Genomic DNA, 27618 nt, shown 5'->3' with positions numbered 1-27618 from the left:
GAAGCTCTGCTTCACCACTCAGATAACTTTTTGTTGAGAAAATTTTAGTATGTCAGCATATGCTGTAGTGTCTCCTAAAATGCAAATTATGTCATAAAAAGCAAGATGCTGATATCTCCCTGAGTGGAGATAGGAACAAGCTGATCTGTGTGACCCTATCAATGTATCTTAAAAGCTGATGTGCCATTTCTTTTCATATTTTGCCACAGACCAGATGTGCTTTGATATGCAACATGTTTGAACAGCTAATTAATATTTAAAAGTGTCATTCTGGCATAATCTGTATAAATATACACTTGGAATTCACAACATTCACTCAAATACAATTTTTTAAAAGTCATATTCAGTAAAATGGTTATGAATGCCTGTATGGGTTGCATATGACGCAAATATTTCTGAATTTATTGAAGAAAACAGTTTTTCCCATAATTTTTGCTATTTCTTTTCAGAAAATGAGATTAACCTTCAAATATTTAAATGCAGGGAAGACATATTTCCAATTAACAGCCATTTGAAAAATATCAATTACATCTAATTTCTTAAAAGTAATAGGTTTCTTTTTCAAAGTCAGAAGTCATTAACAAGATCTTCCTCAGAGTAGTTTCAATTTTTAAATTTAAATACAGATTTTAAGATTAAACCATCTCATTGAAGCAAAGGAATGCAGTAATTATATAGTTTTGTAGAAAAGAAAAACAAAATTATATTTTCACTTCCAAAATAGTAGGTGGTTTTAATATGTATCTAATACTTATCTAATTAGAGTAATAGCTAAATAATTTATACCTTTAAAATCCTAGTGGTATTATTTTCTTAAGAAGGTTTTGTCATAAGTCTTCTAACTACCATAGTGCTCCGTGATTGGTTGCCTTTTTAGCTTTACCAGTTCTTTCACTGCTTTGAGTTTTAATATTTCTCTGAGTGGAAGAATGTGGATGTTCAAAAACTTAAGTTTTATAGCCAACATCTTCAGGAGCTCTTCTGTAACATTGGGCAAGGTATAGCTAAATTCAAAGAAGACCAACCACAACATTTCCTTTTTTCCCCAAGTAGCTAACACTGAATATAAGCCACTTATGGCTTTGTAACTTTTCTCAGACATTTCAGGTAACATAATAACTGTATCTGAAAGTATAAGTGTAATCACAAATAGCTTTTTTAAATCCAAATGTATGGAAAAATAGTAACAGTAAATTTAAAAATCAGTAAGATAAGGTACCTTCTAATTTTTCATTAAATCAGGACGGTTCGTGGAACTTAATAACTTAATCATACTTTGCTAAAGTATTGAATGCAATGCTGATAATATGTAGGACATGTTACAAAAGTATTGTATATACCTAGCAGTGGTGCTTTGCATGATAACAATTAAGGCTACAAGTAATCTGCCCCACATCATACATGTAGGAATTTTAGATCTTTGCTCACAAGAACTAATTTAAATCTTTAAATTTAAATTAATTTAAATTAAGATGTTAATTATGTCAGATGAATAATTATGTAAAATAATTATGCCTATAGTTTACAAAATAATATAGTTTATTTAAAATATAAATGTTCTATACTGCAGACAATAAGGTAGATTTAAAAATTATAATCAATTTTCTCAGGTAGTGAGTCTTACATAGTCAAAGCTTTCCATTTTATTTTGGTTGGAGTTAGCTTTGCAGTCAGATATTGCTTAAGATCTTGAAATCAATTCCCCTCCTCAGCATGACTCCTCACTTCACAAAGCTCTACTTCAAGTAAGTCAGCTGGTTTATAGATGTGAGAAGCCACTGAAAGCTATGTTGTTGTGCCCTTTTCCAAGTGTATTTTAAAATCAATTTTTCCTAAACAAAATGGAATGCATCTAATCAAGTTTGGGTCACTTCCATATTTAATAAATATGTAGATATTTATGGCACGCAATAGTTAACAGCAGCATGTTGATTCATTAGGAATCAAGTTATATTATCTATATGATAAAATATCAGTCACTGATACTTAATTATTAATATAGCCACAGCTGAAAAAACTATTTTAGGATGCTGTAATTATTACATACCAGTATTTTTTTTTTAAATAAGGGGGGGGGGGGGGGGGGGTGTTTGTCTTTTAAAACTCACAGATTACTTTTGTAAAAAACTTCACATTCCAGATCACCAAGGGCTTGTTCATATGAGCTTCCTCTTCTACAATTGGTATATTTCATGTGTTTTTCAATGAAAAGGAAAGGAAGGGAGGAAATAGCTGACAAATTTCAGTCTATGGGTTTGGGGCTTTTCCAGACAATACAGTTGAAAAACTTCAAAAAAAAAAGAAGACATTTTTACCTGCGTAGAGTGAAAAAAATAGCTATATATTGGTATATATATCTGCATGGACACATCTAGCCTGAATGATAAATATATAGTCTTATAGATATGAGTGAAGTAAACAGCACCAGTAAAAAAACCACTCTATTTTCTTACTGGCTCTAGGTGCTCCAGGTATGAATTGATGCTTAACTGCAAATAAATAAATAATTGCATCTTTTGAAGACAAAAACATGATAAATGAAGAGATGTTGACATTCAGTAGGCTCTTTTTGCTCTGAATCTGCTGTTACAGCAATGTAAATTATAGCATTAGCTCACGAATTGTTTCAAGAACAGACTTTCAAAGATGATCACTTGAGTTTGTTAAGGACATTTCCACTGTTCTCAAAATATGTCATTGAAAAAACTTTGTTTTCTCTAGTCAACAGTTATGTATTGCTGGATTGCTGTGTTGAAAAGTTTAAACCTTTCATCTTTGATGCACTTGCATTTCAGAGAAACATGAACTCTATTTATTGTATGAAGTTTCTAAAGTTCTTCCCTGGGGAAGACAGACTGTACGTAAACATAAGATGCAGGAGGGAAAAAATCACAAAACTGGAGAAATCTTCCTTTATTCATATTCTGTTTATCTTGACTCCTAATGAAGTAAATGGGAATATTGCCACTGACTTTGTTAGATCTGGAATGTGACTGCTCAAATTTGTTTCTTCTTACCTTCAAGAATCTCAAAACATTCTTATCCCTTTTTTTCAGGCTCTTTCTTTGCTTATAGGTCCTTCCCTCCCAAATTGCCCCTCAGGCAGAAAGAAGACAGTGTATCTGCAAACTCATTTTGTGTTTCCATTTAAGTCTAGATCACAAGGCACTTGGCAATGTCACTGCTTGTCTGTATCGTACATAACTCTCAGGTTCCTCCCCTCAGTTACATATAACCCTCAGCTAACATTTGAGTTAAAACCTTTACTTTCTTGATTTTATGTCTAAATTGCTCCTTTTACTCTCTCAATTCTGATTAAAAGCTTTCTTAATTGGAAGAGTGTTCTAATTTTTTTTTGTGTCATCACTTCGAAAATGCTTAATTCAAGCAACCATGCCATATTGCATTATCTGTGACACATTGCACATCTATGATAGTTCTTTGTACAGTCCATGGGCAGAAACAGAGATTGCTAGAGTCCAGTGTACTCTTCAATAGATGTCTGAACTGAGTTGTATGAGTTAAGGAGTCTGTACCAGAATAGTTAAGGTAAAGGTGAGGAATTGTAGTATGCACCAAAGAGTAGAGCAGGGATATGGTTTGCTCCATCCTGTTACTTTAGAGCTCCTGTAACAGTTACAGGTCTGAAGCAAATTCTTAACTATGGTTGTGCAAGTATGGAGAGCATTCTTCAAATACCTGGAGTGTGTCACATGTACTAACATGACAGTATTACTTACCACTTTACCAAGAGATGTGCAATAGGTAGGCACAGGGCAAAGCCCAGTTCTCTTTTGCATACTCACTTATCCAAAAGCACTGTAACTATGTGTGTTACGAAGTCATGATTCATATTAAATTTCAGTTAAGTTGTTGGCCTCTAAGTTCATGTTATAAAAGAAAGATTAAGATCCAGGAGATGTTAGAACTGACAGTTTTCTGCATATATCTGGTAACTTAGAAAAGCCTGTGAGTGATAGGGGCTACACTGAAAAGGAAACCATTTGTGTTTTGCCACCAGACTCAAGCCTGCCTTTGGTAGTTGGATACTGTGAAGCTGAATTGACAAGGAATGCAATGAATTTTAAACTCCAAAGAACATGAACCACTTCAGCCTTTTCCAGTATAAAAGAAATGACTTCTGTTGTAAAGCAAAGAACAAATCTCTTTTCAATTTCTTGCAGTCCATGCATTCTAATTCACTGCATTATAATATTTGCCTTTTGATTTTAGAGCAAGTAGTCCCAACAAACTCCCATTCAAGTTGCTATAATAAAATCCCAGTTAAAATAAGTAATAGACAAACTGACTTAGATAAAATGAATGTGCAAAGAAGATGTTGGATAAAATATATGCTTGATATTCTTTCTTCCATTATGCCCTTTACTGCATTTTGCAATACCAATAGCCTAATGCTATAAGAGTAAATCCCTCTCTTCAGTGTACTGTTCAACTATAAAAATACTAAAACTTGAATTTGTTTTCAAAGTATTGTACACCAGACCTGACTGTTATAATGGAATTAATTAGAGTAATCTTCCATAATAGGTGTGTATTTAAAACAAAGCAAGTGTTTGGAGGAAAAATTGTTTTTAAATTCTACCCATTGAACATTTATTTTCATGCTCTTTTTCACTGCCACTTTTCTAATAATTCTATAATTTTCCATATTTTTATCCTAAATAAGTAAACCTTTAAATACAGATTGCAATCCTGTAATTGAGCTAGCCTCCCTTATTTGTCTTGCCTCCTCCTAAGGGCCTAAATATCCACTGGCATCTGGTAACAAGTCAGCCTGCAGCACTGGAATAGAAAATACTATAAAATTGTAGTAGTGAAGATAACATTTAATGGTGGCCATATGCAAAATCCGCTATGCAATTTTGCTTGTTCTTTAAATAAAATAATATCCATGTCGCAGGTGAATGGAAATATGTACTAAGGTTTTTGAAGCATTTAATCTCAGCAGCCTCTTTTTTTCTGGCTTTTGCTTATTTAGGTTCTATTTTCCAGGGTTTCAAGTCCTGATATATCTCACTAATTTAACTGTTATACGCAGAAAGATTTTTTTGCTATGGAAAAGAAATTCTTATTTCAACATATCATATCTGGTTTATTAATAGGTGAGTGGTTATTAGGAAATATATACTGTTCATTTATTCAGGAACACATAGGTGTATGTGAATCATGAAGAGAGGAAGGGAAATTGTTCCCATTTTCACTTTTTCAATATAGATAATATTTTATCAGATTTTATAAATCTAAACTGTTCCATGTTTTATTTCTTCTCAACTGTTCATATTTTCCTCAAATTAAGTTTTTATTTATATATGAACCTCATAGCAAGTTTTGTTATCGTACAAAAATAAGGGTTGCCATATGCCTTCATAAACAGAACTTTTATTTGCTTTTATTAGCTTGCTGCATCAACAGAGAGCAGATTGTTTTTGAAAGATGCAGTTTCATACTGCCAAAAAAAGCTCCAGAAAAGAATGTATTATTGCAAAACTGAAGTCCATTTCATGAGGAGCTATTCTTTGAATGATGTCTGATTATATAGGGCCAACTGCAATGTCAAGACTACAATCTAGAAAATTCTGGAGCTCCATTCTATGTTTTAAAATATTTTTTACAAACAGAAGTATAACTGGACGAACATTAAATCATTATAGTAATAAGTAAATTGAAATTATAATAACAAGCATACTGAATGACTTTCTCTTTGCCTGTTTTCCTTTCTGTTGTTCTACACTTTTATTTGCAATGCTTTAAGTACTAATTTCAAGTCCTTCATATCCTGGAAGTTACAGAAAGTTACTCAATACAGCATTGAAATAGATACAAGGATATACATTTGAAATGGATATTTCTAACCACAAAATTAAATTTACAATGATTTGGCTGACATTTATCTGTTCAGAATGCAACAATTCATAAACCAAAACACAGCTTCAATTCTGTCTGGATTCATAAATATTCTCATCTCATTCTCACAGGTAAATAGTGATAAACTGTTAATGTCATTTAGCTTTCTGAACTGAAAATTTCAATTTATTTTCCAGTATATAGGGCAATATTTTCTTTACTATTTTTGTTTCTTTTTACAGTGTCATGTTGGTTAATAACAGCAAGGTAGTTCAAACTTGAATGAGGAAGGTAAGATACACCTTATTATCATTGCTCATACCTTAATACCATAATACTTATTGTTGACATAAATTTCTATATTGCTAAAAAAATCATAAAAATGCTATTCTTTTATTTTTTTTATTAATCATAAAATTAGAGTACAGGAATTAGAATGCTGAAAGCTCAGGGGTAATTATATTTGTTATGCTGGCTGCATTGGTATAGAAGTACCATGAAAAATCACAAGTAATAAGTTTTAAAGATTCTCAATGCATATGGATTAAATGGAAGCGAGACAATTTAACAGACAATTCAGAAAAACATCCTTACAGAAAAGGAAGATTCACATCATACCATTATCGTGGTGAATAAACTATACACCAGACACTGAAAATTTTAGTGCTGACATTTAATGAAAATGTAAGAATTAGTGTACCAAATCTTTTTTAATTAGGATGAATTAATTTAAAAATCAATAATGATAAATAATGTCATAAACTTGAAATGTAGTGGAAAATAGCTTCTTCTAACAAGAGTTTTTATAAACTAGGATTTTCTAAACATTTAACAGAAGACAGTTTAGGGAGTTTAAAAATGTTTATGTAACACTAAACAATATGCTGATCTTAGTTTAAGAAGACAAAGCACTATTTTTTAACTACTGAAATTAAGCATTAGACATAACACCATGGTCAGAGTAAGTGAATAATTAAAAATTTCTGTGTAGAAAAATAACTATTTTTACTGAACATCTAGAAGTAATATCAAGATCAATTAGGTATATAATAAATTAGAGCTAATAATAAGCACTTAGAATATTATTGGCACATTTTGACTTTACAATGCTAGGAAATCCAGATATTCTAGATATACACCAGGCCACAAAAACATAGATTTAAATTCAGTGGTAATTTGAATAGCTTACTCTTTTCTGCTTAGCTGGGTGAAGTACCCTGTGTTCACCTGGAAAAGCTGTGTGATTGTATAGAAGAAAAGATTACAGTAATTTCACGATTACAAGTCGCACCATTTTGACCAAAGTTTTGGTGGAAACCTGGAAGTGCAACTAGTAGTCCGGGGCGGCTAATATATTAACAAAAATGTGATATCTGCCCTTACCTGGTACTGTGCCGCTCCTGTCCCGAGCAAAAATGGTTTGAAATTCATGGTTTCCTGGTGTTCTGACGATGAACCAATCAGAGAACAGCTTATTGCCTGCCTGTGGATGGTGGCGTTACTGAGAGGTGGGGGTTGTTATCAGGGTGAGTTACCTCGGCAGTTTGATAAAAGTGTGTGCTATTTCTCTGTACTTTTTAAAGTGTTTTCAGTCTTGTGCAGCTGCGTGGCTGGCCGTACTCGCACAGATCAGGGGAGGGGCTGGGCTGGGCCGGGCCATGCTTGCACGATTGAGCAGCTGTTTAAAGGCAACGCAGATCCGTTGGGAATGCTCGCAAAATGACCACACTATTGTTCATGTCTTTTTCGGCTTGTAAATAAAACTTGCAGGATACGCTGCTGTAGCTATGGTCTTTTTTCACTTGAAAATAATGTTTCCAAGGTCAGCACCTGCCAGTAAGCCCCGGAAATCCTGCGATTCTGTTACTAAATGACGACTTCGTGAAAGTTTGCCATGAACGAAAGTGCGGCTAATAATTGTGTGCGGCTTTTTTATTGACAAAGACATCAACGTTGCCGACACACCGGAAATGCAGCTTACACTCAGTGCAGCTTGTAATCGTGAAATTACTGTACTTGAATGGTTTATTTGAATGGTTGCAATTTCAGGCAATTCAGTTTTGCAGTCTTGAATTTTGCACAGCTGCGCAAGTGCCTATGCTAGAAGAGAACTGAGAGAACTGATGCAGGGGCAGGAAGAGGTAACTGGGGTGGAACAGAGATTCACAGGTTGAAAGACACCAAAAAAACAAGTTAATAACAAGTTAAATCTGAAATTGAAATAAATTAGGGTTGTTAATTTAGACATCTGAGTGAAATACATACAGACGTGTAGTGACAGCATTGCTGCCCTTACCTTCTCTAAGCATATATTTAATGTCAGTAAATAAGATGAAGCCAAGAAACAATCTAAAATTCTCACCGTTTGTATGAACTAAGAATTCAACTTTTAAGAAGCACTCTGGAGAAATTAAAGAAATGTTGTCAGGGCTATATCTACCAGCAGGACTTGACTTAAATCAAAAAATGTTTCTTTTCTTTTTTAATACCACTTTTAGAAGTGATGCTTTTTTTCCTATCGTTTTCAGCCTAATGACGAAGGTCATTTTCCCAGTTCTTTCTAGAAAGCAGCAAATAAGAAGGGAGTAACATTTTTCTTCGTTTACTGCAGTATTTCTTGGGACACTGACCGCGAATCTTGTACTTATGTTTTGAATTTCTTCTAAGATGCAAACAGTTATATTGGCATCTTTTTTCCCCAGTCCTTGTACTAATAGAAAAAGATACTTGTATGCCAAGCACTACCAAATACATAATTTCAGAGATTCAAATTGCATTTCCAATAAAACAATAGTAACTATGCCTAATAAACTAGAAACTCAAAGGGAGAATATCAAAGCATAAAAGGAACAATGTGCCCTTTCCAAATGCCATAGGTCACAGTAAGTTCGTATTTGGATTTTGGGAAGCTGGAGATCATTTAAATCTCAGATGAGGGGAAAAGAAACTTAGGACAAACTGAAACTTTCTTCTGACCATCCTTCTTCGGTTTCCAGCACAGTCGTTTAGTTAAGGTACTTCAAGGGCAGATGTAATATTGCTGTTATATATGTGAAAGCAATGTGGTCTATAGGGCAAGAGACTCTTAAATTACACATAGAAAATGTTTACTATTTTCCTGAAGGAGTAAGTGTTAAGAAATTGCCCTGAAATTCGACATTACAAAAGCTTGTGGCACAGGGTAGTAAGTTGCTACTTTTTGAGTATTTCCACAGGATCTTAGTCCATTCAAGTTCATTCAAGCACATAACACAAAAATTAAGGTTCACTTCTATTATTCCCTAACTTCCAGATGCTTCACTTCGAAAATCTCAATTAAATTATTTTAATTTGTTTCTAAGTACAATACAGTATAAAGGAAGTAACTGGATCAGGAAGGAGCTAATAACTACATTGAAACTTGTTTGCTTCTGGGCATTCTTTGTATGTAAAAATGGGAATAGTTTAATTTTCTTTACAGCATGGGGACAGCTCACCCTATTACTGAATGAATCCCACTATTAATGAACATTTTAATTGATTAAGTAATCATGTAAGCATTTTTTATTTACCTACCTTCTATTTTTAATATACAGATAATTATTTATTTATCGTATATAGCTCCTCCCAATAAAACTTAGCTCTATTCATCACCAGAAACAATGACTCCCTAGCTTGTGTTAAGATGGACCCCAAAAAGGAAACTTTCTGTCCTCACCAAGCAATTAGTACCAATGTCTGGCTATGTATTGGCTTCTACAAATCTGAAACTGCTATGCTGGAAACAGTAGGTCGGAAGTCAGTAGGTTTTATAACAGCCACATGTAAAGTAACTCATAATTTGAAAAACAGATCTAATTAAGGACTTTGCATCTACGTACAAATTTGTCTTTCTTACACCCTTAGATCATTCCTTATTGCTTGTGACAGAACTACACTCCAGAGGTAAGTTTTGATTAAACTAAATTTGGATGACAGCAGTCAAACAGGTTATTTTCTGGGCCCAAGATAAGTAATTCAGAAACCTTTTTTTTCCCTTCTTATTTAATCCAGTTTTATCAACAAATAAGTGAGTTAATTTTCCATCTCCCTGTGTTTGGGGGAAGGCTGCAGGATACACCTGAATTCTGGATTTCCTGGGAGAGAAAATAGGAATATGCAATAATCAATCTCTAGTTAATTCCAGTTACTTCTTTAAAATATGGGCTATGAGTAATTTATATTTTAAAACCATGTATAATTAAATAAATTTCCTGAAAAGAACGCACATGATCTAATTTAAATTGATTTAATTTAATGAAAAGCTATTTTGAAGGTCCTATGGCTGGAAATGATGAAATGGAAAAATACAGTTCATAGCAAGGAAAAAGACAGGTAAGGCCAGCATTTCTGTGCTTTAGCACTCTTTCAATATAAAAGCACAGGATCACATCTAACTTACATTTTTCCAGTTCTGCAGCTAAAAATTCTTGCCAATCTCTCTTAATTTTGTGGAATGAGAAGGTCAGATTCCAAGCTCCATTCTATTAATTGTCACGGGTAGCTATGCTGTTTTCCATGGTTATTTTTAATCTTCTATCTTGCTGTCTTTCCAATCTTTCTTTTCATTCTGCTGCTTTCTCTTCCACTGATGACTTCAGTTATTTGTGTGAGGAAATAGTGTTATATTTGATTCATGGCTGTTAAAGCTTTGACAAGAAAGCCTCTGAAATGGGAGATTATGTTATGATGGACTAGATATTCAAGCAAAATTAAAATGAAATAGTTATTGAAAATGCAAATACCTATTGTTTCCAAGCAATTTTTCTATTTAAGGAAACACAAAATCTCTGCTCAGTATTTAAGATGGGCAGAGATATTGAATTCTATGGGGGCATCTGGGAAAAAGCTTATATTGGAGTAGTGCAGAACAGGAATGCATATGTAGGTGAAGTGTAATTCTGCCCAAATGTCCCCTACAGGGGAACACCTCATATTTATCCATCCCTACAGGGACAGAAAATTATGAGGTATCATCCACCAGGAGTTCTTGAAGGAAATCACTGTAGTAATTTAAAAGTAATTACACACTGTATTCAGCAAAACTAGGAGCAAGGAGTCAAGCCTGAAAGAAGTAGATTGTCTGTGTTTTGGAAGCAAAATATCAGAAATGTCAGCAGAATTAAATGAGCATTTAACACATTTGTTTCCTCCTGAAAGGCCCCTGATGAAATAGGATCATGACTTGAGGATATGTTCTTTTCTATACATTATAGGTAAGTATACTAATGTTCCAAAACTAGAAACTTTACTAGAAAGCATAATTTTGTCAATGAGGTTTATTTGGCTTTGAAAAGGAATATAATCAACAGATACTCTAAAGTATTCTGAATTATTATCTTCACATCAGTAGTGTGGGTAAAAAAAATGAGAAATGCCTCTGCAACATTTAAAAAATGGGAGACTGTATCTTGCCTACTTTGTCAAATGAAATAAGATGAGCATTCAATGAGTAGTAAAACTGAGAAATGCAAGTATAATTGTCTTATCTCCTCTCCTGTTCTGGTCTTCTGCTTCAAATCCAACAAGTATTCTCCTAGAAAAGAAACCAAGTATTTCTACTCAAGTTGCACCATGCTCTGTGCAGAGAATTAGCTTTGCACTTACATACATATTAACAGTACACCACCAGGAAAATCATGCTACTGTGTTGAAATTTACTGCTTAGGGAGTCAATAGGTTTTAAGCGTTTAGTGTTTCACACAGGTCAGATCTGGATGGGTAGACACACACACAATTTGCTGATAATCAACACATGAACTGCTTCAAATTGTGGAAATTCTTCACAGACTTTTTTATGGAACAATAAGTGGGAAAAAATTCCCTTTTTTTCTATTTTGGAAATTACTGAGATAATCTTTTTTCCTTCAGATTTCCGCACATAGAAAAATAAACCTGAATCAGAGAAGTAAAATGTTTGGACAATCAATAAGCAGGGAAGAGCAGTGCTTTATAAGAGAAATTGCTACATCTCCCTGATTACCTATGATTTTCAAAAGAGAAAATCATGGAGATTTGCAAATAATCGAAATTAATAAACTGTCTTCCTCTTCTTCCCACAACACATTGTGAATTAAGAGTACAAATTAGAAGTAAAATTGTCTTAGAAAATTAAAAACAGCAATCACAACTTGTTTGTACAGGACAGATTTTTCTTTTTGACTAGCATTTTCCTCTACAAATCCCTAAAATTATTTCCATGGGATTATGGTGGATTAAATTACTGTTCAGGGTAAGACTGGCAGAATTAGGTCCTAGGAGATTTCCTGTGCTATGATATGATCCCTGAAGAGAAGGAGTGGGAATTATACTACTAAAATTATTAAAGCCAAATGGGGTTTATCATTTAATATATCCTTTAAGAAACATTTCTAAACTGATATGAGGACAGACAGGATGTCATGGAACTACATATTTTAGTTGTGTCAAATTTGTCACTTTCAACATGGTCTTTGAAAAAGGTATTGCTGTTTAACTTTTTTTTAAATCTGAGAAAGAATAATTATTTCTATTACTTGAATATAATAAATTTATCAGCTCATAAAATAAACCCATTTACAGAAGGGTTGGGGTTTTTTCATTGCTTGTTTTCATTTGGGGTTTTTGGTTCTTTTTGGTTTTGGGATGGAGAGAGAGACAGGAGAACACAAAACTATGGCCTATGGGATGGGAAAATGTAGAGACTGAGAAATTATAAAGTGATTTATTTCATGAAAAGAAAATATAACTCCCCATTGTACACTGAAAATGAGACATTTGAGACACTGAACAAAGTGTATTTGCCTAATACAATGCCACTGAGAAATTGCAAATGCAATATTTGATACCCCATCAAGTAAATATTATCCTTTTATCATATCTGCTTCTGCTGTACGTTGTCTTACCAAAATGTTGCAGTATTCAAAAACTATTAAAAATGTTTTCTATAAGACTTTTTTTTATGAAAATAAATGAAGCACAGTAAGTGAGCATCAAAAGCACTCAGGAGACCTCTGAAGCTATAAATAATCTACAAAATTGTAGGTCATCCTGAGTTCGTTCACATAATTAAAAGACACAGAAAAGACACAACTTGCAAACTGAGATGTCTGCCAATGGCAAGAATCTAAGTGACTTAAAGTTATCTTAGTCTTGTCTTCTATTACTCACTTTTCATTTGTTATTGCTTTTGTTTTGGTTTGGGGTTTTTGTTGTTGCTGTTTAAATTAGACGATTAATGTTTGAGACTCTTACAGGTCTCTACAGTAACATGTAAAACATAATCCATAAGAAATACTAGTCCACTTTTAAATGTGAGATGATGTTGTATCATTTGGTCCTGTGATGTGATTGTGATTTACCAAAATATGAGTATTGGTCTAATACCAATACTCAACTGTGACGGACAAAAGACTCTTTAAAAATTTAAAGTTAGAAAGGGTATGTTTATTCAGCGCTGGGCAGCAGCGTGGGGTAGCCCCCTAATATGCACTGCCAAATTACAGGTGGTCACAGAGTCTATTTATTGACAAAAGATTCAAACAAATACATATTCATAAAAACAGCTTCTCCCATCCCCTGCTTCATATGGTAATTAGCTTGAATAGCTATTAAGCATGTGTGGTTGGCTTCTTGAATTAAGTCTGGGGTCGTTTTTTGTGGGGAGGGGTCTTAAAAGGAGGAAGTAAGGTGAGTCTTCTTAGCCCTGACCTTTTCTATTAATGAGAATACAAATGGCTTTTGGGACAACTCCAGTTTTGCAAAGAATGAGTTTCTGGTAGCAATTGTTTGTGTCCTTTGGACCTAACTACTAGTTTCATCCTTTCCTATTGCAAGCACAGCTAAGCAAACATAAATTGACAGGAAATCAATTATTTAAGTTTCAGGTAACTATCTCAAGCCCAGTTTCTTCTAACTTTTAACTAAAATCCTAATTTCTTTAAGATTAGTGTTTCAGTTGGAGAAGTGGAATCTGTAGCTGTGAGGAACAAGGAGACTGTCATGCTTAAGGGCAGGTGTTTCTTGAATAAATGCAATGACATTGAAGAAGCATGAAGTTACCTAAGTAGGAAAAGTTAACATCAAATCACTTTCAGTTTTGCTTCAATTTCCTTAATTCACACTGGACCAGCTTAGTTTTTGTTTGGTTGGGTTTTTTTAAAGCAAAATCAAAATATATGCATTTAACTGAAGGAGATTTCTATAATAGAAGTATATAAGATAATGGATGAAGTAATTTCTGCTTGCATAAGAATAAAAGGGTTCAGAAAAGCCCAAAAGTTGGGCATCATCCAGTTGTAATAACCACAAGTGTATGCCACCTGGTATGTGTTCAGGACCACTGCCAAGGCATGCAAATCAATCTTTATCATAAACACACAATCTTGAGTTCACAATTTCCTCATCAGCATGTAGAAACTATGGTTTCAAACAGTCAAAGCATTTTTTTCATAATGCAAATTAAATTTTCACCTTCTTGGATCTCTGACCATCTTTAGAGACTGGTTCCTTTCTTTTGACAGCCTTTGCATTTATCAGTTTTATTCTCAGTGCTCATCATTTACGTTCTTTCTCTAGACCTTTGTCTCTGGTACCCATTTTTCTCCGGTTGTTTCTCTTGCTTGTTTATTTTTTGCATCTCCTAAGAGCCCTGCCATCCCATGTAGGTTCTACTGATTGTGCTTCCTGTTTTAGGTTAAGCCTTGCTCAGGCAAGTGAGATGTCATTGGCTATGAGAGGTTTCAGATTTACTAGCCAGCCCCAGGCCGTGGGAGTTCTTTCCCCAGGCAGCCCTGTTCTCAGGAGTCATTTCACCTCCTCCCACATCCCCAAGACATGCAATTCTCTCATCCTCTCGTGAGGAACCATTTCACCACAAAAAAATCTACTCTTCTCTCAAGCCTGCCCAATAGGTGATACTGACATTTTTCAGTTCAGTTTCCCAGTACTGAGGTGCTCAAATGAGGCAGACACAGAGGCAAGGTCTTGGTTCAAGCTGTTCTACTCAAGAAGGAAAAATTTGCTGTATCAAAAATCTGGTGAAAGGATTTATGAAACTCATACAAGGCTGAGAATCTGTGATCACAGTAGCATCAACCATTAGCCAATCTTCCCATATATTTAGCTATTTATGCAGAAATTGCACGATTTTTTGTACCAGAAACACTTTATTCTACTTCCTTTGGAGAAAACCATCAAAATAGGCACAGGATTATTTTTACCTTAATCTAGATCCATTTTGCCCCTATTATTCCTATTATGCCTATACATATGGTGGCCCTGATTGCATTGATAAAAGCTTGTTACACCAGTTAAATAGGTGAGTGCTTTTAAGACAAATTAACCTATTTCTGAAGTAAAAATACAGAGAAGAGCTGATAGTTATGCCACTGACATGTATGTTTTTTCTTTTGAAATTAAGAAAACTACACCTAAAACAATTTTGCATGGCTTAATGAACTACAAAGAAAAGTGGCCCAAATTGTACTTTAACGTAATAATATATCATAATAATATATTAGCAATAAAATTAAAATCCTGGCCATGGCAAGGATGAGTAAAGGCAAAAGGTATCTTGGAGAAATTATGTAAATTTGTGGGAAAAAAAATTTAAAACTTGTGAGGAGAGTGACTAAGCATATTTGAAATTATTATATCTTATGTGTATATTTTTGTCCGTACCTATGTCTCTGTGTTACTTTAATAATTATTGTCCCTGGGACTGTACACTGAAATACATAGAGAGAAACGGTAAGGAAGTATTTCTTTGTATCAGTCCTGTGATTGATCATATATATCAAAACAAGCCCAAATCATCTGCCACAGAAGATGCTTCCCAGACCCAGTGATTTCAGGAATATATGGGAAAGCATAAAGGACATTAGTTCTGATTATACTTCCAAGACTGATTAATAGAGTATCCAAAATCTCCCATTCATCATGGTTCATTTCTCTTCATTTTCCTTTGCTTCCCCTACTCTAACACCTTACTGACCACACAGTTCCCTCCAGAACTGTTCTGACACTGTTCTCATTTTTTTACCCTCTCTAATGTTAGTTTAACTTGCCTTTAGAATAGCTATTTTGGATCAGGACAAAATCAATTAACATAACAATATGCCTTAGGTTATTCAAGTTATCATCAGTAATTTTTTTTTCTCATGTTCCATAAAGGCAAAAACCACAAACATACATGTTGTGGTATTCTTACCAAGCAAGCAGATGTAAAAGATTCAAAGAATTCTCATTGTATAGAATAACAATTTACTTATGGTCAAAATATACAAGAAGGTTAACTATTAGCAGAAAGAATTATCAGGAAACAATAGAAACACGGTCACTATTTAAACAAAGGTATGGCTACGGTATACAAGACCATTAAGTTCATCATTTTGGCCAACAGTCTTCTGTCTGCCACCTTTACAAATGTCTTAGGAAGTATTTCAAAGTATTTTCATTGTGAATAAAATACTATTAAATTGTTGCTGTAGTTAACATTGCATCAGCAGCTTTACTGTAGCCCTTGGTTTCACAGGTTCATAACTCTATGGCAAACATGTTGTTCAGTTTGAAGCTCAGCATGGAAAAGAGAAATCATACAAAAAGTAATTCAACTATCAAGAAAAATATGTTCATTCAGTGTCGTATTTTGAAAGAAAAGGATTTTAGATAAGTGTGGTAGTCAAAAAAAATCTTACACTTTGGAATCAAATGAATACATATTCAGTGTGCCTTTTTATGGTTGTCCTGGTTTTAAATAAAAATAGGTTCATCATGACAGATTGATGCTATTTCAAAATTGTCAGAAGTATTTTAAATTATCCATAGTCTTCTAAACACGTCCACAACTTTGTGTCAGCAAATCTGCAGCGACTTTTAGTCTTTAAAAACATGTCCATGTGTGCAAAGGGTATTTTTTAAAATGGTTGATCAGAAGAGCTTTAAGTCCCTTTCATATCAACCATTTTTAAAAGGAGAATAATAATACTATTATTATGTAATAATAAAAGGTAGAGATAAAGATGTCATGCTTCACAGAAGGAATAATGGTTTCTCAGAATTAATTGATCCTCACAGAGCTGCTAAAACTTCAACCTATATGGCAGAAAAACTGTACCATATACCATAACACAGATGAGAATTCAACATAAATAAAGTGTATAATTGCCTTAAAAGGAGTTAAATATAGCCTGAAACATTCAGTGAGTCCAAGGAGTGGATGCTTTAACTTCACTAGAAGGCTTCCATTGGGCAGGAGGGAAGATAAAGGATCTAGTTCTATTTGTCTTCCCCTAAAGTTTCTGTAAAGAGACCTCTTCTGTTGCAAAGAACACAAGTTGCCAAAGCAAAAGGCACTGTAATTTCTCTGCTGTGAACACTTGCACCAGGGAGTTTCTTTCAAAGTGATGCACCTTTGTGGTGCTGTTAGCATAAAAGTTCAGTGACTCTGTGGGTTTTATTTAAACATATGCTACCACAGACCTGTGACTGCTGCAGGCTGTGCTATCAATTCCAAGGTGTTTCCCCACAGCTGTAAGTCCCATATTCTGTAAGGAGGACACTGATTTCTATTGGGATGTCGTATTGCAACAGTCATTGCATCCTCAACAACATTTACATTGCACTGTCCCCGAAGAAATATGGGGCTTCACAACTATAAACTGGCTCCTTTCAGTTTATTTATTCATTGTATAACAGCCAGGACTGTTGCAAGCACCTCACAAATATTGAGGAGGGGGCATTGCTTGGAGCAATTCTTATTTTCAGACTATTTTATAAGTTTGTATTTGAATTACTTCATTAAACTCACTGAAAAAAAAAAATCACTCAAAAGAAAGGTCACAAGACTTATTTCTGCCATGAATACAGAAAAAAAAATTTTTGCAAAATACAAAGTTAAAAGGACACTAGCAGGATAAAAGTCATATTTTTTTTAGTGGATGTCATTTCTTTAGGTACTAATAGCATTAGATTTATAAGACTGAGAAAGAAAAAGGTAATTTAATTTTCACCATTTGTGTTATACATTGCCAAAGGTCAGTCTCTTCACAGCACAGTATCTACCTGCATCTGATAGTATGTAAATCAACTCACAAATAATTCCAGAAAGAGAAAAATAGCCTTAAAAAATAATCTAATGACACAATTTGTAAGGGATAGGAGACATGCAGCTTTGTAAAGTATTGAGCCTGGGAGCAATACAAAGCAACCATACTGAGTACAGGGCACATCTCCACAAGGAATCAGCAGGGCTATGTGTTTAGTATTATCCAAATAAGGGAAATTGCCACATTTTTCATCTCAGCAGAGCTTCTGCAGCAAAAGAACTGCTCCAGCAAAAGAACTCTTCCATTTTCTCACAGCAGTTGGAGCTCTTTAGACAGTTTAGAAATCCTAGATTAATGATCACTACTTCACCCTAAATTATCTTCTCTGATTACAGCAAATGGATTTGGGGCTGAAAGAAATCTTATTGCTGTCTGACTACTTACCATTATTAACATTACAGTATGTAGATGATAGAAACTAAATGCAAATAAAATAGCTCACTTTGTTGTTCAGTGCTTAAATGTAACTCTGAAAAGAGCAAACAAAATCTATTACAGTAACCCTCTGATCTGTGCTGGGCCTCAGATCATTGTTCAGAAGTGTCAGAGTACTCTAGCATTAAATATTCCCTTCTCTACTGAAGAGTTACAGCAGTCAATACAAGTAGTAGGAAAGATGACAGCACAACAAGACAGTTATGAGAGCTCTTGGCAGCAGGTGCACTTGGCTACAAAATGAAAAGAATTAACATGGAGAGACCAATGCTGCTGGAGTGCAGCTGGAGTACCGAAGCAAGACACAAGCACATTAAAGTGGTTCACAGTATCATTGCAAAGCATAGCTGGGTCAAGACAGAATGAGAAGCTCCAGAACAGAACTAATCCTAAAAGAGGAATACAGAAGATGATACACTGCACTAAAGAGACAACAAGCTAAAGTGCTCCATATTGTTACTTCACTTTCCTACAGAGCACTAGTGCTTCTATGAACAGTTATATCTACTATAGGCCACTACTGGAAAGAATGGACATTTCAATCCCCTTGAACTGACACTTATATTAGAATCATAAAATATTCCAAGTTGGAAGAGTTTCAAAAGGGTCATTGAAGTCCAGCTCCTGGCTCAGAATAGAACAGCCCCAAGAGTCACACCATGTGCCTGACAGCATTGCTCAAATTCTTCTTGAACTCAGACAGGTTGGTGCTGTGACTACTTCCCTGGGAAGCCTGCTCCAACGCCCAGCCACCCTCTGGGTGAACAATCTTTTTCTAATATCCAACCTAAATCTCCCCTGACACAGTTTCAGGCCATTCCTGTTCACCAGAGAGAAGACAGTAGTGCCTCACTTTAAAACAGAATACTTGAGCAAAGCGCCAAGACTTATGAAAGAGTGAGTAGCACCCATCCAGAGAGACAATGTTGAAAACCTTAGCAAATGCAACAAAAATAAAGCTTCTGTCCAAAAGAACCATTCTGATTCTAAACAGAGTCCAATTGCTGGTCACAGAGCAAAGGCTAAAGAAATCAGACTAAAATTTGATTGATACCTTGGAATGTTCTTAGTCTCCTAATCTCATAGCAGTGTCTGATATTTTGCTTTTAAACAGATATTTTAATAGGAAACCAATTTCAAAAATGAAAAATTACATATTGCTGCTTTGCAAAACTTAATGCAAACATTTTTGAGATGCTGTAATTTCATGTCTATGTAAGTAAAGATTTCATCAGAGGCTAAGATTTATATTCAACAAAAATTTAGTTAAAAATGCATGACAATAAATGAAATACTGTGGGAAAACAACCTCATTTTAAGAGTTTATTACTTTCATAGTTCAATTAATTCCTGTTATTCATGGAAGGCGTGTTTCTTTCCACAGCCTCTATTGAGCATCGTCATTCTTAAGAGGAGACAGCTGTTTTCTTTTCTGAGACAGTTAAAAGTGTGCAGATAATTGACTGGTCAAATCTGTAGGAGTCCCTTAGAGGTTGTAAAGCATTCTTCTACGTTTGTAATACTAATACCTAGTTTATCCTTGCAAAGAAGCAAAGACTGTTTCCTGCTTAAGTTAGAAATGTCTTTTGTAGTCAGTTATGTGAGTACAGTAATTTCACGATTACAAGCCGCACCGATTATAAGCCGCGCTTCCGGGGTGTCAGCAACATTTCATTTTTCCTTCATATACAAGCCGCACCGGATTGTAAGCCGCACTTTCATTCGCAGCAAGGATCAACGTGCAACTTTCACAAAGTTGCCACTTAGTAATAGAATCGCGGGATCACGGGGTTTACTGGCTCAGCTCGGGGCTGTGCGGGCTCGGATCGGCTCAGTACCATGCGGGCTCGCACTTCAGGTTCATCAATATATAAGCCGCACCTGATTGTAAGCCGCACTTCGGATTTGGACCAAAATTTTAGTTAAAATGGTGCAGCTTATAATCGTGAAATTACTGTACTTTGAGTTCTGAGCAGGGACTGGAATTGTCCAGGATTAAAAATGGAACAGAGCGTATTTATTAGGTTCTGTTAAGAATTGTTCTTACTGGAACAGACAGAAAACATACATGTTTATGCGGGAGACTAGAAATAAAAAATTATATCAAAAGTATGAAAAAAATACATGGAACCATTATTACACTACATTAAACAGTCTCGAGATATTAATAATTTTCCATCTGTTTACTTATGTTCTTTGAATTTTCCTCATGAATGTAATTGAGATTTAGCTCTCCAGTGTTGCTAAGAAAATTTACATAAACACTGAGTTCCTGAAGGACTTCTCAGATGTTAGCAATGAAAACTTGGCCACCATCCCCACTATCAGAGTTTGATAAAGTAAATACATAGGGTTTTTTTTAAAAAGAAAGACTGTATTTTTATCTGCATAGTTATGTAATGCACTGCATCCAAGTTATTATAGTCATTATTTTTTAAATATGATAATTTCCTTTGGTGGAAAAGCATAGGTTATTATTAGCTGTCATTACTCAACCAGTAGACAGTGCTTTGCAAGTAGGTAGTTTTCACCAACATCAACTTCTTTGACAAAAAAAAGTGCCAAACCAACCAAAAACAATAAACAAAAACTAGTCATATGTATCGTTCAAAGCATGTCAGAATTTTTCTTGTGGGACAAGTGACACACAAGCTACATAGAAGAATAGAACATATTAATGGAAATTTCATTGGAATAGGGTTTAGATATTCTGTAGCATTGATAACTGGTGTGTACAGCTGTAACTATCTGATAATGTATATGTCGTAGGCTGACCTCAGTAACAGTCAAGACTCTCAGTCACTCTCCCACAGGACAGAAAGGAAATAGAAGGCAAGAAGGTTCAGGGTTCAAGGCAATCACAATATATGAAACGGATTTCTTTAAACATGTCTATACAAGTCCACATGACTATCCAGTCAGAAAACTCACCTTTTCTTATTTCAGCTTCTTGGCAACCCACTTGTTATCAGTAGAAATGACAGCAACTAAAAACTGCAAAAAACATCACTAAGACTATTGAAATACAGTGGCAAATCCTGAACTACTGAAGAGCCAGAAAATTGTTCTAGGACAGATTTATTTTTATTTAATTCAAAAAGATTTCTTTTACATGGAAAGTAGATTTTAAAATATATTTACATTATTCTGGTTTCTTTGCAAGTTAATGGTGCTTAAAGACCTTTGTAAATATAATAAAAAATGTAACCAGTTTGTTCAAAGACAAGGGTTTAGAAAAGAATCCTGACAGAGATTAAGCAGCAAATAAAAAATCCTCTGTAATAGATTCTGAGACAATTATAGCACCAGTGATTGAATAACCCATTCATTTACCCTTTTAAAGGATTGAAAGAAAGAAGATAAGAATTTTACAAGCTGAAAATTTTTGGATATTAAATGTAGTCTATTAAATTAAGATCTTCCCTTTCAGCCTGCAAAATGTTTTATAGCAAATGCTCCATTTCATTCATATTTTAATTATATGAGATCATAGCAACCTTAGAAGAAGTCAGAAAGAGAAATAAATAAAGATTGAATTTATAATGCTCTTCAAGTTATAAAGTAAAATAGGACTATTAAGTTTGATTACAGTTTTGAAAATAAAGGATGTTTCTTTTCAAATAATATATTTAATATCCATATAAATATAAACACATCCTTTCAGATTATCCACACTCATGTAATTGTTTCATTGTAAAAATATATTTTTTAATACTTCTTGATTGAGTTGTTACTCTATGTATTTTTTCTCTCTGGAATTTGATATTTCAGAAAAAAGCATGCTAGTGGCACTCTGTACACTGAGATTTAATTCAGGACTTCAATAACTTCATTTGTGTGAAGACCTTTCTCTGGGATATGGATAGGTTTAAAGAGTTCTGTAAGGATAGAACTATGTTGGAATACACTTCATTGCTTACATTTTGGAGATTTCTGTTGCCCTCAAACTGATCTGTCTACTGCTCTTTAGGTTTGGTGATGGACAAGATGATTATACCACCACAAATATATGTATTCAATCACACAATTTTTAAATATTCAAGGTATTAATCCTAAATTCTGGTATAGGGAAAAAGGCTTATTTACACTCACTTAATATTTATTACCAAATAGATTTTGTGGAGGGCCTTCCTATGTTTTAGTTATGCAGCATATAGGCAGGTACAACAATGCTCTACATTAACTTTTCAGAAATTACAAAAGTAAAGTACTGTTACCGAAGTTCACTATATGTGCCTTTAAGAATAATAAAAATATATGAAATTTAATTTATCTAATCACATAAATTTGAAGACAAGGTGTTTTATAGCAGTGATTCTATTCCTTTAGATGTTAGTTCTGATTAATTATTAAAGGCTCACTTCCTTCTTGTGATTCTCCAAATCGACATGCTTTAATGAAATAAATGCCAAATGCCAAAAGCACAACAGTCACCATGAATCCAAGATAAAATAAATGGGAAGAGATTCAGGAGAAGTCTTTCAATTGAGTTTAAGAATAAGGGCTATTTTTTCAAGAGCAATCTGGAATATAGAAAAGGATACTACAGAAAAGGAAGATATAGGAGTAAAAGCCTGGAAAAAAGACAGCTATTTATTACGGATAAGGCAGAGTAAAATAAGGGACGAATTAGGTGATTTATAGAAGTTTAAAGTAGGAAATGTGATTTAATACCATGAGAGTACAAGGCTGGCACTGTTTTACTGTACTTGAAATAAAAAAAAGGGGTAACAGAGAAGGATGTACATTATTTAATTTCAAGTTTGGATGTATTCATGTGCTCATGCACAGTAGTCTCTGAAGAACCAACATCAATACTGGAATTACAGGTGAGATGGTGAGATCCATAAAGTGATTTACTAGTAGAAAAAGCCTCTATTCTGACTAGGATGTTTTTCACAACATTGAAACACTTGTACGAGTGAGTTGTTGCACATTCTGTGTTACATAAATGGACAGAAAAAGCCCAAACAAATAAAACAATAAATAAAACAGGAAAGGCTTAGAGACGAGAAAATGAAAAGTTATTGCATTCTCTAGAAAAAGCAAAGATTCCTCCTAAAAAGCCAAAATTTCTCTTCTTTGGAGTCATTCCTCATTGGTAGCAGATCTACCTGGAAGAATTCTTCTAAACTTATAAAAGATGATGTGCCAGAGGAAGGATGTTTCTGAAATTAGTCTAAATTCAAAACAAGTTAGACCATTTTGTATCTGAAAAGGGCTTACAGCCTACTCTAAAAAATACCTGCTAAGACTCAGATGTGAAGAGATAATATATCATTCTCCTAAAACTCAATTATGGCTTATAAATGTCACTAAAAGAAAAGATGTATGTTGATTTGATTTTAAAAAATCCACCACTTACTAATTTAAGATCTTTTTCTGCATTTTCCTTTGCAGACATTTTAATTTCAATTATTCACCAAGGAAAGATCAGCTCTTAATTTGCAGGCAATGAATGTTAACACTTTGGAAGGGAAAATGTGAAAATCTCTACAGATCTTATCCGAAAAGATAAAAATAAATCTAAAATATATTATTCAAGACTGTATTTATTTAATTATGTATGTTAGACAATGGCATACTACACTGCATTTGAGGGATTTGGTTGGGTTTGGCTTTGAATAGGAAATTAACTGGCAGGAACGTCATTTCTCTGAAATAGCTTAGTGTGGCCATAGTACTTCCTCTTTTCCATTTTTCCCATTTCTAATGATCTGATCTGAATGTAGGTTTTTCTCTAATCACTTTTATGCTATGCAGGAGTTTAAAGTATATAGGTATATTCTCTTTTGATATTAAACTGTATACTGAGCTTTACAGAGTAATGTGAAGAGGTGATATATAGCAGGTTTAGTATTGCTCAAACTTTTTTATTTGAAGCACTGCATACATACATTGTGGACAGGTATAATTTTATTTTCACCTGAGAATTGTGCACTAAGCACAATTCCCTTGAAACATTCTCTTTACTGACAACACAGAACAAAGTTACAATCCATGCATTCATTCCTATCAGTCTTCACACTTTCAAATTAACTATAGATATAAATATAGATTATATAGATGATATAGATATAGAAACAGATATAGATGATATAGATATAGATATAGATATAGATATAGATATAGATATAGATATAGATATAGATATAGATATAGATATAGATATAGATATAGATAGATATAGATAGATATAAATAGACACATTTTTTTACAGGTGTGTGGTCTAACCCTGGCGAGCAGACACAGCTCCACATAGATCCTAGCCCACCCCTCCCCAGTGGGACAATGGAGAGAATTGTAAGGGTAATAGTGAGACATCTCGTGGATTGAGATAAAGACAATGTAATAGAAAATAGGAAAGCCATGGACACATGCAAAGCAAAACAAGGAACTCATTCACCACTTCCCATGGGCAGGTGGTGTTCAGCCATCTCCAGGAAAGCAGGATTCCACGCAACACCATCACACTGAATGCCCTATCCCCTCTTCCTGCTTCTTTCCCCCTCCACAGCTTTCACTGCTCTGCATAGTGCCATAACTGTGTGGGATATCCTTTGGTCACTTGGTACCAGCTGTTCCAGCTGTGGCTCCTCCCCTGTGCATCCTCAGCCCCTGGGGTGATGGGACACTGTGAGAAGAAGGAAACTACTTGATTCTTGATAGCTAATACATTGCTGTGCTATTAATGTAGGTTTGGTCACAAATCCGAAACAGAGCGCCTTATAAAGTACAGTAAATTCATGAATACAAGCCGCACTGAGTATAAGCCGCATCTCTGGGTGTTGGCAAACACTTCGGTTTTTGTCCATAAATAAGCCGCACCTGAATATAAGCCGCTCTGTCATTCGCAGCGAGGACCCGCGTGCAACAAAGTTGCCAATTAGTAACAGAGCCGCGGCAGGGCGGGGTTTACTGGCTGAGCTAAGGCTGTGCAGGCTCGGCCCGCTGGGGGCTGCTGATGGGGCCAGGTGGCCCAGCCCGGCGCTGCCGCTCGGCGGGGCCGCTCGGGGCCGGCCGCCGCTGCCACTGGGCTTGGTCACCCCAGCCTGGCGCTGCCCTGCGGTGGCAGGCAGGGACGGAGCGCCCCCCCCTCCCACGGCAGCGGTGGCGGGCGGGGACAGAGTTTCTCCGCTCCTGCTGCGGCGGCGGTGGGCCAGGACGGAGCCTGCCTGCTCCTGCCGTGGTGGGCGGGGACGGAGTTTCCCTGCTCCTGCTCCTGCTGTGGCGGGCGGGGACATAGTTTCCCCGCTCCTGCCGCGGCGGCGGCGGGCCGGGACGGAGCCTTCCTGCTCCTGCCGCGGCAGGCGGGGGCAGGAGCCCCCCGCTTACCCCACGGGCTGCGGGGATGGCAGCACGTAGCCCCTGCCTTCCCCCCAGGCCGTGGGGATGGCAGCACAGGGCCCCCCCGTCTCTTCCCCGGGCTGCGGCAGAGGAGGGAAGGAGAGACCTCTCCCGCCTCTCTCCCTGTCCCCCGTGGTGCTGCCTACAGGGAGCCAGCTCCACCCGCGGTACAACAAAGTATCAGTTTGTAACAATCACAAAATGCCGGCTTTTACTGGCAAGTTGCTCGACTCGGCACCTCGGTTTCCACTTCTGGGGGTGGAAATGTCAGAAAATTATTCACATATTAGCCGCTCCTGTATATTGGCCGCATTTACGGTTTGAGAGCAAAATCTAAGTCAAAATGGTGCGGCCTGTATTCGTGAAATCACTGTACTATGAAGAAAATTGATTCTATCCCCAGCACAACAGATAACTTGTTTAATTCTGTGCAGGGGAGAGCTGTTGGAAGAAAATTAGTAGCTCTAGTCTGACCCCTCAGTAGTATCAGTCTTACTGACATCCTTAGCCAAGCTGGATAAAGGGCATCAGAAACAGAGCTTCTCACACTTCAGATGTGAGACACAATTCTTTGGCCTTGGCTTGCACAGAATTAAAAATTCCAGTGTACGCACATAGTTCATCCATGAGGAGAGAAGGGAAAAACAAACATAATGTGACAGAGTATGCCATGTTACTTAAGGTTATTGTTGAACCTGTGAGGATAACTATGATACAGGAACCTTAGTAGATGCTAAAAGCATAATAAACTTTCCTTTCAATAATCAGCTAGCAAAACAGAATAAAATCTTTTATCTATTTTTTCATCATTTTTCTCTTATATAGTTTCATCAGACAGCATATGGCCCTGGAGGATTCATACTATTTTAAAGCACAGAAAAGGCCACTTTTTTCAGTCTTTGCCTTTTCTTAAAAAATACATTCCTGGTCAGTATGGATTTGGTTCATGTTAAGAAGGCATTGTCTTACATTTATTATAAAGCATCATACTGGGTATTTAATCAAGCTGTATAAAGCAAAAAAAGGATGTATGCTGATAGTCAATGTATACTATTGCATATATGCACAAAAACACTACTATAAATAGGTCATTAATTTCAATGTAAAGAATAAAATCCTCCCAATACAGTTGATTCAATTGATTTCTATTTTTACTAGGTTTCATAATTAAAGAATAACAGCCTGGTAGTTGAAATTGATTTAGTAGAGGAATCAATATTTGATATTAAATAAAACATTGCTAAAAATAATTTGATGGCTTTTTGTAAAGGAAAAGGCACTCAGACCAAACATGCCAACAATTTTCATTCTACATACTGCATGGCTCAGCTAAACACTCTACACATTAAAAAAATAAAAACAAGATCTGATTGTTTTTACAAAACCAGTCTCTAGCCTCTGAGTACTTTTTCAGTCTTCATTGCCTCAGAAATGTATGATAAAAGGAGCATAAGTCCATTAGCTGTTTCTTCAGTTCTTAAACTTCTTGGCAGAAAACTGGTTTTTTGTTTATACAGATTAAGAGAAGGAAGAGAGCAGATATCTGTGTTCTATATTCACTGAATTCAACAATATGATCAATACAACAACTTTTTAGACCAATATTTACCGACGTTGGAGATGGTGTCTGGCTTAGGAATAGGAGTTCTTGCCCACATATGAATGCATGGTAATACCACAGTATGTAATATACTCTTCCTCCTTTCTTGTTCTTACTGATTGTAAAGATAAGGTCGAGAACAGGAACAGATAAAGTAAGGGTTATGACCTGGGCTGTATTTCTCTCTGCTGCCAAAGTCTGTTGAAAGGATTAAGCAGCTAAAGCTGTGTCAGCTGTCTCAAATGATCAGTTTCTGGATATTTGCTA

The 27618-nt window shown here is 35.4% G+C and overlaps 1 protein-coding gene across 3 annotated transcripts in view; it reads right to left on the bottom strand.

Annotated features, from left to right (window-relative positions):
• The window catches only part of GPC5 (glypican 5), a 620023-nt gene that overhangs the window by 250732 nt on the left and 341673 nt on the right, over positions 1 to 27618 (bottom strand). The window contains exon 8 of one of the 3 annotated variants that reach the window (XM_033051492.1): positions 24912 to 25038. The exons of the other annotated variants lie outside the window; for them this stretch is intronic. Coding sequence (XP_032907383.1) covers positions 25016 to 25038 — 23 coding nt within the window. The 3' untranslated portion in view covers positions 24912 to 25015. Of the gene's footprint in view, positions 1 to 24911; positions 25039 to 27618 lie in introns of those variants that run through there. 3 annotated transcript variants of the gene reach the window in all.

Source organism: Catharus ustulatus, chromosome 2 (genome assembly GCF_009819885.2).
Source record: "Catharus ustulatus isolate bCatUst1 chromosome 2, bCatUst1.pri.v2, whole genome shotgun sequence".
NCBI lineage: Eukaryota > Metazoa > Chordata > Aves > Passeriformes > Turdidae > Catharus > Catharus ustulatus.
This window is presented reverse-complemented; position numbering and strand designations above follow the sequence as displayed.